The following is a 17,827-nucleotide window of genomic DNA, read 5'->3' as shown; positions in this document are numbered from 1 at the left end:
GTGTTCTGAGGGGGATATCATGTAGCAGGAACCAACTCATCATTGAACAGGAGCTCCCACAAATGTATTTCTGTGAGTTAATGTGTTTGAAGGGGTTAGCCTGGTTAGCTAGTGTGTCCCCAAACAGCCTGAATTTACTGAACTTATTCACTTTCATTTTGAAAGGGTCACAGCAGTCATATAATTTATTTTCTGCATAGTTCAGTATGATGTGGAAAATAATATAAAGGGCCATTTTGGGTTGCTAGGGTGTGGCAGCTTACAGAGAGAGCAACTAATCAGGAATGCTACCATTTTGTGTAGTTCCTGGACTGGCTGGTTGGCATTTAGCCAGCCCATATCTTCAGCAAAATAAGATCAAAGCTGTTCACACCCTTCTTTGCATTGGCAGTGATATGTCACATCCCCATACTGAAACACCAGATATAACAGAAAATGTTCATATGGTATTTGACTTTGGATTCTCCTAATTTCCTGTTTATCTAATAATTTTCCCTCAGAATGGAAGGTTAGAAAAAGTAAGAATCAAGAAACAGGAGCTGTTAGACTTGGCGTCTCAGACACAAGTTTGAGAATGGTCTCGTCTGTAAATGGGAAGATTTCTTGCTTTGAAACTTTAATTTCTAACAGCAAGAAAACAGAGTTGCTGTTCACAAAGCAATCACCATGGCTTCAAACTGCAGATCTGGAAAACTGTTCCAAAATGTTAAATAGATTTCTGGTACTTTTTGGGATCGCAGTATGGATTTGGTTACTTCATGATAACCATCATTCTGGATCCTGTGGTTCGGCATGTTTCTCTAAGGAACTTGATGACTATAGCACCTTTCAGAAGGTAATTAACTTTTAGATAGAAGGGGAATTGTGATAACCTTTACCTGGAACCTTTACCTTAACCACAGCAGTCTGAGGAACATTTCTGCTTTTCCTTAGAGGAAGTCAACAAGTTCCACATCTGCATTTTAGCCTTTGATCCTACAGTGCTTGAATCCAACTAGGCATGGGAGTCAGGAAAGATCCTCGTGCTATTTCTTGTATTTTTTTTCACAGCCAGCCATGGGTCCTTTCTGAGTGTGGGGTAGTGGCACAGTCACACCTTTAGATTGACCAGCTACTGCAAATTTTCACCTCAACCATCAGGTGAATGCTTTTAAAGACTTTTTTTCTTGTTCATGTAATTTTACATGCTGGCATTTGGAGGAGAGCAAGGTTCTGTTTTATCCCTGTTTATCTCTTTACTCTTGAGTTTCTCTGAGTAATAAGTCAGAAGCAAGTAGTTTGTAAGATGTCATTTCACATCTCAGTTATGAGGACATTAATGTAAAGCCACATTTTGCACTTGTTTATCTTTTGCAGTTCTGGTGGTTTCACTGGGGATTTGATGGAGGAAATAAGGTTGGGATGCAGCTCTTTGAGCCAAATACTGCAGAATTTATTCCGGCAAAAAAAGCATGTGGGCTTCCTCCTCCTAATACTCCATGCAATGGAAGGAAACATATGCTCCTCCAAGTGACCATGGAAACTGGTGCCTTGGTTTCCAAGGCGATTTTCTGGCAAGTGGCCGAAGGAGGAAGCGTTAACAAAACAGGATCCTGGGCAGCAGAAAGCATCCACATTCCTGGCGATGCAGCAGCCTGCACTGAGGAGGACAAAGCCACAGAGACAAACAGAAAACTCCTCATTTTAGAATCACCAAAGGTGTCAAACACCTGGCAAAGGATGGGTAACTTGGTCTGTGGTCCCAGCTTCCTCACATATCTGTCTGTTTCCTTTTCTGCTTCTACCTGGGGAATGAGATCAGTCTTACCCAACTAACACCTTAAGGCTCATATAATCTCACTTTCAATAGAAAATAAGAAAAGCAAAATAACCCAAGGAGAGTAAAAAGAAGCTGCTTAAAACTGACTCATACCTTGAGGTAAGGAAATTCTCACACTCTGTGTATATCTATATCTATCTATCTATCTATCTATATGTATGTATATATGTGTGTGTATATGTATATATAGATACATATTTAATGTTTCGTAGTAAATAAGAGTGGTTTTCTTTCTTGGCATTTGCAAGACATGGAAGACATGTGAAGAAATACCCATTTCTCTTTAAAGTGCAATAAAGATACTTTGCAGAGCATGTGGGTAATCCTCCTGGGGTTCCATACCAGCATACAGCAAAATCCTTTCTTCACATTCTTCAGGAGGACCAAAACTCTCCTTGTTTGCCTGTCAGTGTAATTCCTCCTTGGAGTAAATTTGAAATACAGTGATGTGCAACGTGACATAACAGAGTGGAGGAGGAGGAAGGACTGGTGACAAGATCACTTCCTTTTGCAGCAGAGGGGAAGAGGAGTTGATACAGGAGACACATGAGCTCCTCCAAGTCCTGTGCAAGCATTAAAGCCTGCCACAGAACGCTCTCACTTCATCAGTTGTGGAGTCTACTGATTTATACCACTTCCGTGACCACAAGCCAGTACAGACATAACATTTAACAGTGGAACAACCCAGAAACAGCAGTGTTACTGAAGATTAGATGAAAATTAAAACCATCCTTAGCAGAAGAGCAACCCATCCTGATAGAAGAAGTCTGATTGGAAAATAAAGGAAAGCCATTAAAGTGTTAAGTGTGCAATTATACTCATTCTTCAGCTATAAGTAAAGCCTTATGAAGTTTGTTTGCCAGGTTTTAATTAATGTCAGAAGGTCCTGTTCTATACCTGCAGGAAACAGTTATTGACAAGTTATTTGAAGAATGTTTCATGGCCACAGGATAGACCCAAATTATCTTTAAAATGCTGGGAAGTATTATGACATTCAGTCACTTAATTAATAGTGGAATTTATTTCAGAATTCCTCTTTCTTGCTCTGTCTTCAACTTTTAATGGAAAATCTGTGCTTGCAGGTGGTGGGGGAGATGTACAGCAGCAGTCACTGAAAGCACTTTGCTTACCACAAATAGAGAGCTTTACTGAAAGCATGCAGAAGTAGCACTTGCTTATCCCACTGGAATTGCAGTTAAAATGAACATTGGCTGAAGTGCTGGATGCATCAGCCACCACAATAAGGGGAGATGATGACAGTGAGGGCAGAGGATGTACCCTGCACAAGTAACAGCCAATGACCTTATCATTGGCTAACCTTTCTGACCTTATCATTGATAAACTCCCATATGCATATTTTTCATCAGATAAATCCAGGTTTTTCCTGGAAAATATCTATTCCACTGATAATGGAATGGCAAGTTTGTGACACACATTGCTGAGTGGGTTCTACAGAGTGGATCTTTCTCAGTTGCTCAGGAAAGGTTGTCTGAGTAAGCCAACATGGAAATAGAAAAGTTTAAAAAGTATTTTATTAAAAATAAAATATCATGGCTTCTATTACCAAACTTCTGGAAACATTCTCTTTTTTTAATGTGTGTTTTTGTGGCAACTGCAGAAAAAAAAACTGTAGTATTACCACAATATTATGGTCACTTCAAATTTTCCAGTAAGTTTTATCTCCTTATGTTCAAAAATTCACAAACTTTATCTTTCCAGGACATACAGCTCTTATTTCAGATCAGAAAAACTGTTGAAGACTTTATTGTATATTTTTTGTAGTCTGAACATTCAGCTATGGTTGTGTCATTTGTGTGTTGGCTTAGATCAAACATTTTTCCCAAGTAACTGAGAAAGTGACACTGTAAAAAACACTTAGCAACAAGTGTGGCAAATTATTTATCCTTTACTTTCCCAACCAAAGTGTATCTGCACTTGGACACAGCAAAGATGTACAGCATTATTCAAATTACTTTAACCATTTCAGTGGGGTTTGGGTCTGTTCAGTGGGGTTCAGGTCAGGGCTACCTGCAGCTCTTTGCATTTTTTCAGAGCACAAAGACAAAACCTGTTGGCTGCCCTACAGGTGTGGGCCATAACTCCCCCAGCAGTCAGATGTGATGCCCGGGTACCACAGCCAGTTCAGAGCAGCTCAGTGCATCCCCAGAACCTTCAGAGGTCCCAGCCCTGGCTTTGAAAGGCCTGGCCTTATTAGTCACAGCTCACCTGGACTAACCAACACATGTGGGTGTTTCCTGGGACTTAGAGATATCCAGACAGACTTGGGACATTTTTAATTTTTTTTTTTTTTTTTTTTTGCAAGTAGAATTAAAATATCATAAAACTAGAACAGCATATAGCCAAGAAAATGGCTGAATGTTATTGTTCATAGTTCACCTTTTGAAATAACCTCATTATCTCCCTGAAGTTTAAATATTTTGAACTATATGAGTTCAGATATTTGTGTTAAAAAAATAACAGTACTTGAACTCAATAACAGTACATTTAACTCATGTCTAATATACACATTGGACATGTACACACCTTTCCTAAGAATTAAAAGCTTGGTATTAAACAGGTTGGAAATATCAGACAAAAGGTTTCCCAGATGATTACCACATCTACTTACCATACTAAGGACAGCTAGAGAAAGAAGGCAAAAGGAATTCACAGGTAGCAGTCAGCAGAAGACTTGGCAGCCCTTACGAGACTTCTGCATCAAGTAATTACACACATCACTGCTCTGAGATCCATCATTTATATCCTCTTTTCTGCATTGTAGCTCATATTTCCTTGGTAATTGTTATTACCAATTCACTTCAATAGAGGGCAAAAGAGACTGAAGTTGTCATCTCAGACTAGAGGCTGCATGCAAGAGTGAGAATTAAGAAATCTGTGAGGATTACATGCAATTGGAAACATAACCGAGGTAAAAGAAAAATACTAGAGCTGTACAGAAATTGGGTAATTTAATTTCCCTTAATGATTCACTGCTCTCCCTATCTGTGAATCAGACTGAAATAAACATAAGAGCTTGATGAAACAAAATTATCTCAAAACTCTTCACAGTCATTTCTCTCTAGGCTTGAAGAGATTGCAAGCACCAACTTAACAATACAGGAAAAATACACAATGCAGTGAACTGGAAGAAGTTTCTTCTACATTTTCTTTTACTGACTGTTAATGTAGCAAATTTGTGAATAATTTGGTGCACTTAAGGGAATTTCTTGTGGGGAAATACCATTTTATTAAGTGTATATTATATTTATATATGTATTATTTATTATTTCTTTAGTTAGTTTTAATCTTCTCTCTGAATTTGTTCTTCCATTATAGCAGGGGCTTTGCATTTCAAATGATCTCTTTTCTCTTGCTGAGTTTCAAAGTTTCAGTAATGGTGCTAAAGTCCCCTGCTTTCAGACACAAAGGCACAATATCCCAGCAGTTATTAAAAAGTCTAATGTTTTATGAAATGTGAAATAATAGACTTTGTTTGGTCTCTAGGATAATTATTTCTTTCATTCCAACTGAGAATGCAGAGTAGAAAGACAGCTGTGTTCTCTGCTCTGCAATGAATCCCACAGTGATGAACCACTCCAACTCCTGTATCCTTAAAGAAATCCTCACACAGTGATACTTGTCTCCTGCTGTCTTTCCCAAATTTCATGTGCACTGATACAATATTCCAGTGTGGCCCTAATATCTTTCAATAATTGCTATCTTTCCCACAAAACTCCCTCCAAGGTTTTTTTGGAGCACACCTGACCTACCAGTCCTCCAAATCTTCTGACTGTTTGCTTTCTGCATGCTCATGGACTTTATTCTGCTAGGCTTATGGTTTAGGCCATATGAATTTTGTCCCCCAGCAGTTTGCTGACACCAAGAAAAACACTCATATTCAAAATTATCTTGAAAAATGAGAAAGAACTGATCAAATGAGGAAATATTATAAAAACAAGGGTAAAAATGTCCACTTAGGAACAGAAAATCAACTACAGAAATACAAAATGGGAAACTGCCAGACAAATTGATCTAAGACTTATTGCACAATGCAATAGAAATATGAGTTTACAACTGTGGAAAGACAAAAATGAAAATTGTTGCTGTGGCCATGTTAGAAGGAAAATCATGTCCAAAATGGTACAGCAATAGTATTCACTGTGGATGAGTTCTTACTTGGAATACAGTACTTGTTGTTGAGCACAGTACATTAAAATAAAGGGTGAGGCAATGAAACAAAGTGTACAGAGGTATTGACAGGTAGTAGAAATATTAAGAGGGCAGAAATGAAGGATAAGTGGATATAACTGCATAAGCATGATAAAAATGAACTATATTCTATTAAAAAAATGAACTATATTCATATTGAAGGAAGGGCATAGTCCCCAACAGAAAGGGGGACTGTTTCCTGCATTTACCATTCCAGTCAAATGAGACCACAGATTGCCTGCCAGCAGAAAGCTCTACCTCTAACAAAAGAAAGTAATATCACATCACATCAAATACACTATTCCTTTTATTTCCAGCCCATCTATAACACAGACTCTGGCCTTAAGGAACTCAGGCCAGACTTGCCTAAAATTTATGGAGGTGGAAATAAGCAGAAGTACAATGCAAAAGAATAATGTCGTAGTGATTTTTGGTTCTTGGGTACAAAACATCTGTCCCAAAATTAGTTTATCATTGCTCAGGGGAGATGATGAGGACCTGATACCTGGCATCCCTTCCCGGAATCACAGAATGGCTGAGGTTGGAAGTGACCTCTGCAGGTCATCTTGTCCATGCCCCTTGCTACAGGAAGACCACCTGTGCTGTGTCCAGGTGACTTTTGGGTATGCCCAAGGATGGAGCTCCATGGCCCCCTGGTCCTCTGTGTTGTACACAAGTGACCCTGCCCAGACCACCTGAACATTTGCTTCTTGGTTCTTGTAATTGTGTGGATGTGAGAGTGTAAAGGAATGCAATCACTGAGAAAAGGACTGTGAGTGGGTAAAGCCAATGTACTTAAAAGCTTTTGTAAAATGATATCACCTTCTCTTACCATAAATTCTCACACTGCATTTTTTACACTAACTTGCAACAGAGAGAAAAGCACAGACAGTGATTTGTGCTGGAAAACCTGGGTTTGTGTAATCTGGATGAGGAAAGCTTCAGAGGCAATAAGGTGATAGTTTTCCACGTGTAATATGTCATTATCAAGAGAACAACAACCAGCTGCACTCACAGATGCTGGGAGAAGGACAAGAAGAAAATTTCAAAAGCTGCAAAATTCTTTTGGCTGCGTACCAACAGGAGTGAAACTAGGGGCCTTGTGGACTCCCCACCAGACAATGTGAAGCATGTGATGGCAAATGTTTGTCACCAGTGTCTGGATATGTTCAAACCTGCCTTTCTGCTGGGGGCTGGACCAGAGCAGTGACTGACAGCAAGCTTCTGATGCTCAGTGCCAGATCCTTTGTCAAAGGCCCTGTGACTCAGAGCTCCTGGTGCCAGCCCAGATCCATGCCAGCTAAAGACTTGGTGCCTGCGCCAGAATTTTGTCACTACTGGGCTAAACAATCTCTTTTACTCTCTTCCTGACCTATATTGTTACAGTTGCTATGAAACCCTTACCCGTGGAAGCAATTTTTCCACTGGCTCCACGAACTGTCTCTGTTTCTCACCACCAGGAAGTTTTATTTCTTCAATAAAATTGAATACAGTCATGTGTGAGCCGGGGTGGGGATTACTTAGCCTAACTTTTTCATTTCAGATGACTTTTGAAAAACTTGGCTAGAGTTAACCCAACTGCAATTCTTTGAGTGGATCTTTTGCTATTATCCATCTGACAAAGAGATGGCAGCAGGGTGGTGCTGTTGCATTTTTGTCTTCATTTACTTTTTTTTTTTAATCTGTTTTTCGGTAATAACAAAACTGAGCTTCTGAAGCTTAGGTGTTTTACCAAAACTACTCAAGAAGTATTTTCATCTGGTACAAAGTCAAAAAACAAATAGCTTTTCATTTTCCCAACATACATGCTTTTCATGTGAATTTTGCACACAATATTCTCCTTATTTTTTAAGATACCTGCAAAACTCAGCTCTGTAATCTATGAAATTAAACATTCACATGTTGAAGGCTGAATGAAGCCTACAAAATCTTTATTTGTATTATTACAATCTATATTGTAAAATACTGGGAGAAATCTTTATGCTGGGAGCAGGAGGTAGATCTTCTACCTGTATTTTTAGTAGGATCAAGTTAAAAAAACTCCACATTTTGTTAAAGCCTGGTTTTGAAGTGTTCTTTCTTTTTTTAACTTAGCTATTATTGGATTATATTTTCATTCATTAAATGTGAAAATGGGAAGTATGTAACCAAGGTAACAATGATGTCCCTGGAGAGTATCCAAGTGCACAAATCTCACGTCACCATCCTAAACCAAGCTGTACCTTGACTGTAACCTGCCCTCTTCCCATCATTTGTGAAACAAGATCTCACCAGCCAGGGCCACATTTTGGGGAGGACCTGCAAGAAAAGGGGGCAGCTGAATGTTACACACTACAGGTATGTAAAGATGTTACTGCAGCTGTGTGCCAGGCACATCAAAACCATGACGTGTCTGCAAATGAATCATCTTGGAGTGACCACTCCTGGCTGGAAGCAACATAATTCACTCCCTCCCCATAAGCTCACAGAGTGTGAAACCTGACAAGCAGTCACGGCAGTGAGTGAGGCATGTTCTTAGATGGTCAGAGGCAGATTGGATGTGTCACAGGGCAGCACACTATGCTTCTAACTTAGGACACAAAAGAACAAATCTTGCTGTGCACCATTATCCCCCCATCATATTGCCCCCCTTCTCTGGTTCAGTTCTGTGAGTCTTTCCTAATCTGAGTGAGAAAAATGCAGTGTCAGATGGTGCAGATAACCATAATACCAGTGAGGCATTATCAAGAGGGCAAAACAAGTAGCTTCTGTTCTGATGCATTTGCAGACCACTTCTGTCTTTAAGCAGACTATGACAGAAGGTCTTTGCCAAGCAGAGCTGATTCAAAACTCTGCAATTAAATTTCTGAACTATTTTTTTGCTGAAAGTGCTTGCACTTAGACTTGCTGTAATACCAGGCCCTGCTGTGACTCTAACCACAGCTGCCTGACAACAGATAACCATATTAACAAGCAACAAGCTTATCTGACAAATGGCTTTTCATCCAGTTTTTTGTTTGTACTTTAAACATCCTGAGTCCTGTGAGTCATTTTGGTATCAACAACAGACTGGAGAGTGAAAATAGATTGCTTATAGGGCTTTTACTGCTTTCTGCAGGAAAAAAATGCCTCGAATGGTATCTTGTGCTTCTTATCTTCTCCTTTCCCCAAATATTGCTCCTCCATTTCTTCAATCCATTTTTACAGTCTTATTTCCATTTCTTCCCACTATACCACCTCAGTCCAGTTGCTGTCTGGGCACTCCTCCAGATGTCTTGCAGTTTTAGTATCGCTTTACTTGCTCCTGGAACCAACACATGTGAGTAGATGAGTATATTGATGAGCACTTAAATCCCCTTTTATAAGTACTTCTGCCCCCACAGTATTCCTGCTTAGTGACGATTCATCATTCTCTGTGTTGCAAAATTCCCCTAGGTTGTGTCTGGAGGCTAAGGTGGAGATGACAACAACCTCTTCCCTCTGAAATAATCAACAACGAGTTGAACACATTACTAGAGGTCTGGAGATGGGCTTGTTATTCAGTCCTTGAGCATTCTCCCTTCAATTTCCATTACCTTTTCCAAATAACTCTACTTGTTGCTTTGGAGCTTTTTCCATCCGTAGGCTCCACGTTTCCAGCAGTATTTAGCAGTGGTGCCTGGGTGCGCATTTTGGCACATTTTGAAAGCCCCAGGGTTTCAGAGGGCTCCGGTTGGAGCGGGGCCGGGCCGGGGCGGGGCGGGGGCGGCCGTTCCTGCCGGGAAGGTGCCGTGGCCGCCCCCCGCGCTCCGCCCCTGGCGCTGCCCGGGCTCGGGGCGGGCTCGCTCCGGCGGCGGGGAGCGGGCACGGGGCACCGCAACTTCGGCAGCATGAGCGTGGAGAACCAGGATGTGCTGCTGGATCTGGAGGGGGAGGAGGAGGAGGAGGAGGAAGATGATGATAACGATGATGGGGAGATCGGTGAGTGGGGGCTGGCGCGGGAGGGTTCCCCGGACAGCGGGCTCATCGCGGGCGGTGTCGCTCGGCGGGGCTCGGGCAGTCCCTGCGGGGCCGCGGGCGGGAGCGCACCTGGCCGTGCGGGCTGGGGCCGGCCGGGGCCGGGAGCCGCCGGCAGACAGCGAGCCGCGCCGCTCGCCTCCTTCCGCTGAAACCACTGAGCGTTTTTCCGCGGAAAATTCGGGATGGCTTTGTCCCTGCGGGCGGGTGTGCGCCAGGTGTGGCTGCCTTACGGAGCGCAGTGGCGATGGTCCCGCTTCTATAGCATCGGCACGGCTCAGTGGGCGAGAAGCACCGAAAACTTTGCCTGTTCCTTTCCCTGTGAGCTGAGGAAACGCGTGAGAGGGGGCAGAAGCAGCGCTTTGCAGGGAGCGCGGTGCCGGAGACCTTTGGGGCGGCAGTGACCTCCCAGCGCGGGCACAGCCCGTGTCCCGGTGCCTCGGTCCTTGGGAAAACACGAACGTGCCATCCCAGTGCCTCGGTTCTTGGGAAGACACCAAGGTGCCATCCCGGTGCCTCGGTCCTTGGGAAGACACAAAGGTGCCATCCCGGTGCCTCGGTCCTTGGGAAGACACCAAGGTGCCATCCCGGTGCCTCGGTCCTTAGGAAAACACGGACGTGCCATCCCGGTGCCATCCCGGTGCCTCGGTCCTTAGGAAAACACGACCGTGCCATCGCTCCGGCCGCCGGCGCTCGCAGCATCCCTTTGCTCCCCGCGCTGCCCGACTGGGGTGCCTTAGCTTCACACCGAGCTAAGGAGAAGGGTAATCACAGAACGGCTTGGGATGGAGAGAGCTTGAAGATCGTCCAGCTCCAGCACAGCTGCCGTAGGCAGGGACACTTTCCAGCGGACCGGCTTGCTCATAGCTCCATCCTAGCTGGCCTCAAACACAATCAGGGAAGAGGCATCCACAACTTCTCTGGGCAGCCTCTTCCAGTGCCTCACCATCCTCACAGTAAAGAACTTTTCCCTAATATCTAATCTAAACCTACCCTCTTTCAGTGACACCACTCCCTCCCTGCAGAACAAAACACCCAACAAAACAAAGTAAAATGTAAGGAGGAAATTGGCAAAGCAAAGAAAGATAGTGATTTTGCTGGAGGGAAAAAAAGGCATATTGTGTCTGCCAGAAAAGCAGACATTAAAATGGACAGAGAGTTTTAAATTCAAAGTGTATGTAAGTCTTGTTCCAATGCCAGTAGCCCAGGACAATGACATTGTATTTACTGTGGGAATGAATTCTGTTAAAGTATTTCCAGAAAACAGCCCAAAAGGGGTTGTTTCTCAGCTGGTTCAGACTGAAGGGGTCTGTTCATTTCACTGAAGAGACACAGATTTACTTCAGTTCAGAAGCTGTTTTTCAGCTGCAGTAGCCAAGATATTCTAAAGCCTTTTATTTCTAGTTCACTTGTTAAAATAAATCTAACAAATAAAGAATGCAAGTAAAAGTCAGTTAGACAAGCAAGTAGAAGCTGGGCCTGTACATATAAATTTTAACAAATAAAAAAGGTTTCTGCTCGTTATTTTCCAAAAGGCTGTGAATCTTTTTGCTGAAAAGCACATATTTTGATGATTTTTTAAATATTTGGTCTGAGTTTCTGCATTTGTAAAAAATTTTAGTGACATTAACTCTCTCTTTTTCATTGCCTCCAAATATTAATCCTTAATAATGGTAGATACAGCCTGCCACATTTGTTCAGTTAGCTCACTCCAGAAGTGCATAAAGTTTGAGCCTCACCCAGTGTCTGTGGAAATCAGGGAATGTCTTTCCTCCAACATTATTAGCCTTTGTTTCAGATGGGAGTATCCCTTGACTTACAGTAATAGTCCAAAGACAAATCCAGTTTTCCATATGAAGTGCAGCAAAGGTATTGTTTGACTCCACTCCCTGAATTTAAAGGGTGGATCAGCACTGCAGTGTATTAATCAACAGCTGTCTTTTCCATTCTTCACCCCAGAGAACAACTGATTTTTTTCCTACTCATAACTCTTTATCCAACTTGGGGATAGTTCAGCTCTCAGAGCCAGCAAATCATGAGTTTCATATACTGTATACAACAGTTGGGAACAACTCATACTATGTGGCAAAATTGCCTAAAAATTGTGCAGTGATGATTTCATGAGTTGTTGTGTTATGCAGAGCCTGTTACACAGCACCTGGCTTTGTCACATTTGCTACTCTTCCTTGCAAAATGCATGTAACTGTCTTAAGGTTTTTATATTAGGTATAATTACAGGAGAACTGTTTTATTAGTATGACAAATATATTAATCATCCATTTACCTCCAGTTTTATTTTGCAACTTGCATCTGCAGTTTTCCCAAGGACATCATCCCTGGTTCAGTAAGTAATTTCTGATTTCTGCACTCTTTCCAGTTCTATTCAAGGTTAATCCAGGGTGTTTATATCTCATCAGAAAAGCATTATTATGGAATGTCAAAGTTTGCAGCCATGGCACATAAAGGGAGCGATCTGTCTCGTTTTGGCATACAGTTGGTTTTGGTTGTCCATGCTGATGACCAGCAAGCCACTCATGTCAGAGGCAGTGTTGGGCAGGCATCCAGAGAGAGAGCTGTACTCGAGTCCCCGTCCACAGGGAGGTACCAGAGCTGCTCTGCCTGTTGTACAGAGCTTTGACACTAATTGTTTGGATCAGAGTTGTGCTTAGGGAAGAAAGACTTATCCTAAGGTTAGACTTTTTGGCAAGTTGCAACTTTTTCTTTCCAATGCTTAAACAAGATGGACAACTTTTTTATTTGGACTCAGGCTGTTTTCAAGAGGATTTTTACATCAGTGGCATTTTTCCTCCCCCATAATTTATTCTTTCCCTAGTGCAAACTTCACACCATATCCAAATTGGTTTGCTTGTGTTTGAGGATTTACAGGATATTTGAGTACGCTTTCCAGAAAAATTAACTTGTGCAGACAATAACCAGAGGCATTCCTCCTGATTACCCATCCAACAAGAAATGCTTTTGCTTTTGTCTTCATAGGGATATGTTAGCAACTTGCTTACGCTTTGTGGTCTTGGTTTTACTCAAATATATATCCTATTTGCTTCTTGAGCCTAGAGTCTACATCTTGTCATCTTTTGACACTGCTGCAATAATGACCAGACTGTGCTTTCTAGATGACCAAGAAAAGGATGTTTGTATGTCAGCCTTTTTCTTCTCACACAATGTGCTGATGAGGATTCAGGAGGAATTCCAGCTCTTCTTTCTAAGAAGGCTTTCATGCTGCTGTTCTGGACACATTTTCAGCAACTACAATAAAAATGTACAAAAGTAGTGGTTTATTCAAGCAACATAATAACTGTGGAGCCTAAGACAAGCAGTTTTGTTCAGCCCACTGTACAACTGGAGCCCTGCCCTGAGGGGTGATGTTGTAATCCAAATGGTGTAGAATAGCTATTCTTCACCTCCTTACTTTTGCTCACTGTTATGTTCTCTTGTTTCCTCATGGCATATACTGCATTTAGTCATGCTGCCTGCCCAGAGCTTTTATTTTTTCCATTTCAATAGTTCCAATAACATGATGTTCCTTGTATGACCCTACAAATATTGTTGATATCATATACTGTACTCCAATATGAAAATACAACATACCCACAATGTCCTCCAAATTACTCCATTTTTCCTTCATGATTCTCTGAAATGGGCAGTTCTCTACAGAATTCTTCTAAAGGCAATGGAAAGCCTGAACACTTAAATTCGTTTTCTCAGAAGTATGGCTTTGTCCTGCAATTTATTAAGTATAATCTCCACCTTTGGAAAATTTCAAAGGGGCCAGAACTTATATTTTCTTAACACGCAGGGCTTTATAAGTAGATTCTTTTTAAAAAGTAGTTTTGTTTCTGAATGGACACTTCCTTCCTTTTCAGTCTGCCTACAGTAGTAGGGAGTAAAACTGCCCCAGTTGTGTCTTTTCACACCTGGTTTTCTTCTCTTTTGCTTCTCATACTTGCAATCAACTTAAAAAATGATTGAGGCACATTGCAATTCTCCATTCTCCTGAAGATGGCATGAACTGTCTGATGAGCTGAGAATCAAGAATTTCTGCTCCCTGCACTCTGTTTGGGACCCTGCTCTTGTGTGGACATCTCATGCGTGTATGTTCCTGCAGAAACAAGCAGGAATGTAGACACATGGTCTCAGTTATTCTATTCAATTACTATTGGAGTTACTCTTGGGGCAGCAAGAAACTCCTCCTCGTGAGCTGGGACTTGCACAGGTCCAGGAAACACTGGAGTGTTACACTGGCCAACATCTAAACCACTTTTCATGCCTTCATGTCCTTTCTCTTATATCTGTTACACTGATGGTTTACCCACATTTTTTTTGTCTCTTCATACTTTGTCATTTTTCTCTCCCAAAATTCTGCCACTTCACCTTTGCAGAATCCAGGCCGCAGATGAGGATACAATCCAATCCGCACAATGACACCAACCTTGTCACCAAGTGTGGTCCCATTTGAAAGTACACTGCTGGTACCACTCACTTGTTAAGGCTGATTTATTTATTTTTCTGCAAAACTCTGAAAAACCAAATGCTGAGAATATAAATCTTTAATTGCAATATAATTACCAGTTTGCAGCTATTTATAATTCATAAATTCTGGAGGAGATCAGAGATTCAGGCGGGAATTTAGGAAATTTATACAACCTTCATACATATACCAAATTTAAATCTATTTTTAAAGGGTTTTTACCATACCTGAATTCAAAGTTGTCCATTAAAAACTTCCTGTACTGTGAAAATATTCTTTCTTCCTGTATTGTGAATTTAGCTGTACTGAACATATTCCAGGTAAGTCTACAAACTGTAGGAGGACTAATTTGCCGCTGTATTAGGTTGTGCAAATTGCACAACTTTAATGGTAATAGTTTTGTTTCTTTTCCTAATTATTAAGTAATAAATTTTATGGTGGATATTTATCACATGTCGTTCCCTGAATTTTTTCCTCTATTTACACAAGCCACAATTTCCTTTAAGAGGAGGAATACTCTACACTGTTATGCTCAACAACTTAAGATTTTTTAAAACTACCTTTCAAGCATTACCATTTGTAAAAAAGAAAACTCATTAAATTCAATATGTAGGGAAAAGCCAGAATTTTGTTATGTGGTACAGAACTCCAGCAGTTCTATAATGTTACAGTTACTAAAAGTAATGCAATCAAAAGCTCACAAAAAACTGCCCTAATATCAGTTGATTTGTCCTTTAGGCAGAATATGAAAATGCAGATAGAGAACTTGAATTTGAAGAGATCAGAGACTTGGAAGGGAAGATGTACACATGCCACAACAGATGTTGTGTTTCCACGCAAAAGGGCCTTTCAAGAGTAATTAGAGAAGAATTACTAATAAGATCTGTTACTATATGCCTGGGAAATACTTAGAATCACAGAATGGGTAAGATTGGAAAGGACCACAGTGGGTCACTGATCCAACCTCCCTGCTCAAGCAGGGTCATCCTGGAACACATTGCACAGGATTGTGTCCAGATTGTTCTTGAGTATCTCCAGTGAGGGAGACTCCACAATCTCTCTGAACAATCTGTTACAGAGCTTGGTCACCTGCACAGTAAAATTATTCCTCATATTCAGGTGGAACTTCCTGTGCATCAGTTTTTCCCTGTTGCCTCTTGTCCTATCGCTTGGTACCACCAAGAAGAGCCTGGAAACACCCTCTGGACACCCTCCCTGCAGATACTGATAGACATTGACAAAGTTCCCTCTCAGTCGTTTCTTCTTGAGGCTGAACAGGCACAGCTCCCTCAGCCTTTCCTCACAAGAGAGATGCTCCCTTCCCCTGATCATCTTTGTCACCCTCTGTGGGACCCACTCCAGGAGCTCCATGTCTCTCTTGCCCTGAGGAGCCCAGAAGTGGGCACAGCGCTCCAGATGTGCCTCAGCAGGGCTGAGTGGAGGGGCAGGATCAGCTCCCTGGACCTGCTGGCAGCGCTCTTCCTAAGGCAGCCCAGGATTCCATTGGCCTTCTGGCCACAAGGACACTGCTGGCTCATGGGCAGCTTGCTGTCCTCCGGGATCCACGGGTCCTTCTCCACAGAGCTGCTTCCCTGTAGGAGGACCTCAAGGCTGTCCTGGTGCAGAGGGTTATTTTTCCCCATGTGCAGTATCCTGCATTTGCCTTTGCTGTATTTCAGACACTTCCTCTCTGCCCATCTCTCCAACCTCTTGAGATCCTTCTGCAGGGCTGCACAGACCTCTGGGGTGTGAGCCATTCCTTCCAGCTTTCTGTTGTCCATAAAGTTGTTATAATTTATGCCATTCAATAAAGTTATCATTGAAATCTGTGACGGTGGTCACAGGGGTTCTTGGATGAGGGAAGAGACAAAAATGTTGACTCTATGTTTAGAAGGCTTGATTTATTATTTTATGATATATTACACTATAACTATACTAAAAAGAAATAGAAGGAAAAGGTTCATTTCAGAAGGCTAGCTAAGAATAGAATAGCAAAGAATGATAACAAAAGCAGGTCTCTCAATCTCTGTCCGAGATTGCTCGGCCTTGATTGGCCATTAATTATAAACATCTAAGATGGGCCAATCAAAAATCCACCTGATGCATTCCACAGCAGCAGATAACCATTGTTTGCATTTTATTTTTGAGGCCTCAGCTTCTCAGAAGGGAAAAAAATCTTAAGAAAAGATTTTCACAAAAAGATGTCTACGACAGAAATCACCTCATCATGCTATTTCCTCATACCTGCCAATTCCTTGGAAATGATGGGTGGTATGCTGTGCACTTCAGATATAGTTTGCTGCTAGACATGTGGCAAATCTCAAGGGGAATCTGATACTAAAATGGGTGTTTTCTGCTGTGATTACAAAAAAAATACAACCAAACACAAGGGTGCTTTTGTTTTACATGGCATAAATTAAATAGTCTTGTACCCCTTACAAAAGTCAAATAAAGTAGCATTAGCCTAAGCTTGGGATTAACTGGTGTAGCCAGGAAAAGGAGTTACTGACTGCTGTGCTTTTTACGTAATGCACAAATAATAAAACTAAATATTGTCTGCTTGACATGAGAAAACCTTTAGAAAAGGTGCTTCAGGCCTTAAGCATATGGAACTGCTAGGATTGCGTGTTTAACATGATAATTTATTTAACAGGGAGTGAATGTCAAGGAGGACAGCTCTGGAGAAGGTGCCATGGGTTGGTTTATGTGCTGTTCTCATATTGAGGAAACAAAGGTGAAGGGAGAAATATTATGCAAGTGCTGAGCTCTGTATCCTGATGAATAGAAAAAATCAGATTATTTTTAGTGGACTGTCACTAGTGCTACAGTGCATGTCTTTGGCATGGTCCTTTCTAACAGTCTGAAATATTGCTCTACAAAATACATATTATTAAACTGATATTTGGTATATATATTTTAATATGAAATGTCTAAAAATATTCACTAGGGCCCAAATATTCAATGGGCCTAATACCACTTGCAGTTTTTAGGGTTTTCTGTTTCAAACTCAGTCTTAGTGTGAGTGTAGGTGGAACAGTCTTACCTCTGAAGAGGGTGAGTTAATCTGCTGCATTGGCTGTGAGGAGAGACTGCTCAGGAATTGCTGCTGTCTGGTGTTCTGGTTCCAGTCTGATGGATCTGGAAGCTGAAGTGAAAACTGGAGGCTGTAATGTCACAAACGAGTGAAGCAGCACAAACTGGTTTGGCCACAGAAAGTATTCCCACCCCCAGCCAGCCCACAGCAGCAGCCCAGGTCTCCTTGGCACTCTAGCCCTGTATTTCACTGGGGAGTCTCAGTGCCAGTGTGGTAGCAATGCAAAGCTGCAGGGAAGGACACT

General features: G+C 41.7%; 1 protein-coding gene across 1 annotated transcript in view; it reads left to right on the top strand.

The window, feature by feature from the left end:
* The first annotated feature begins 9,826 nt into the window (after positions 1-9,826).
* The window catches only part of ANO6 (anoctamin 6), a 68,784-nt gene continuing 60,783 nt past the window's right edge, over positions 9,827-17,827 (top strand). The window contains exon 1 of the mRNA XM_058022062.1: positions 9,827-9,967. Coding sequence (XP_057878045.1) covers positions 9,877-9,967 — 91 coding nt within the window. The 5' untranslated portion in view covers positions 9,827-9,876. The remainder of the gene's footprint in view (positions 9,968-17,827) is intronic.

Source organism: Melospiza georgiana, chromosome 4, assembly GCF_028018845.1.
Source record: "Melospiza georgiana isolate bMelGeo1 chromosome 4, bMelGeo1.pri, whole genome shotgun sequence".
In the NCBI taxonomy this organism is placed as follows: Eukaryota; Metazoa; Chordata; class Aves; order Passeriformes; family Passerellidae; genus Melospiza; species Melospiza georgiana.
Note: the sequence above shows the minus strand (reverse complement) of the source record. Positions and strands in the feature narration are given on the sequence as shown.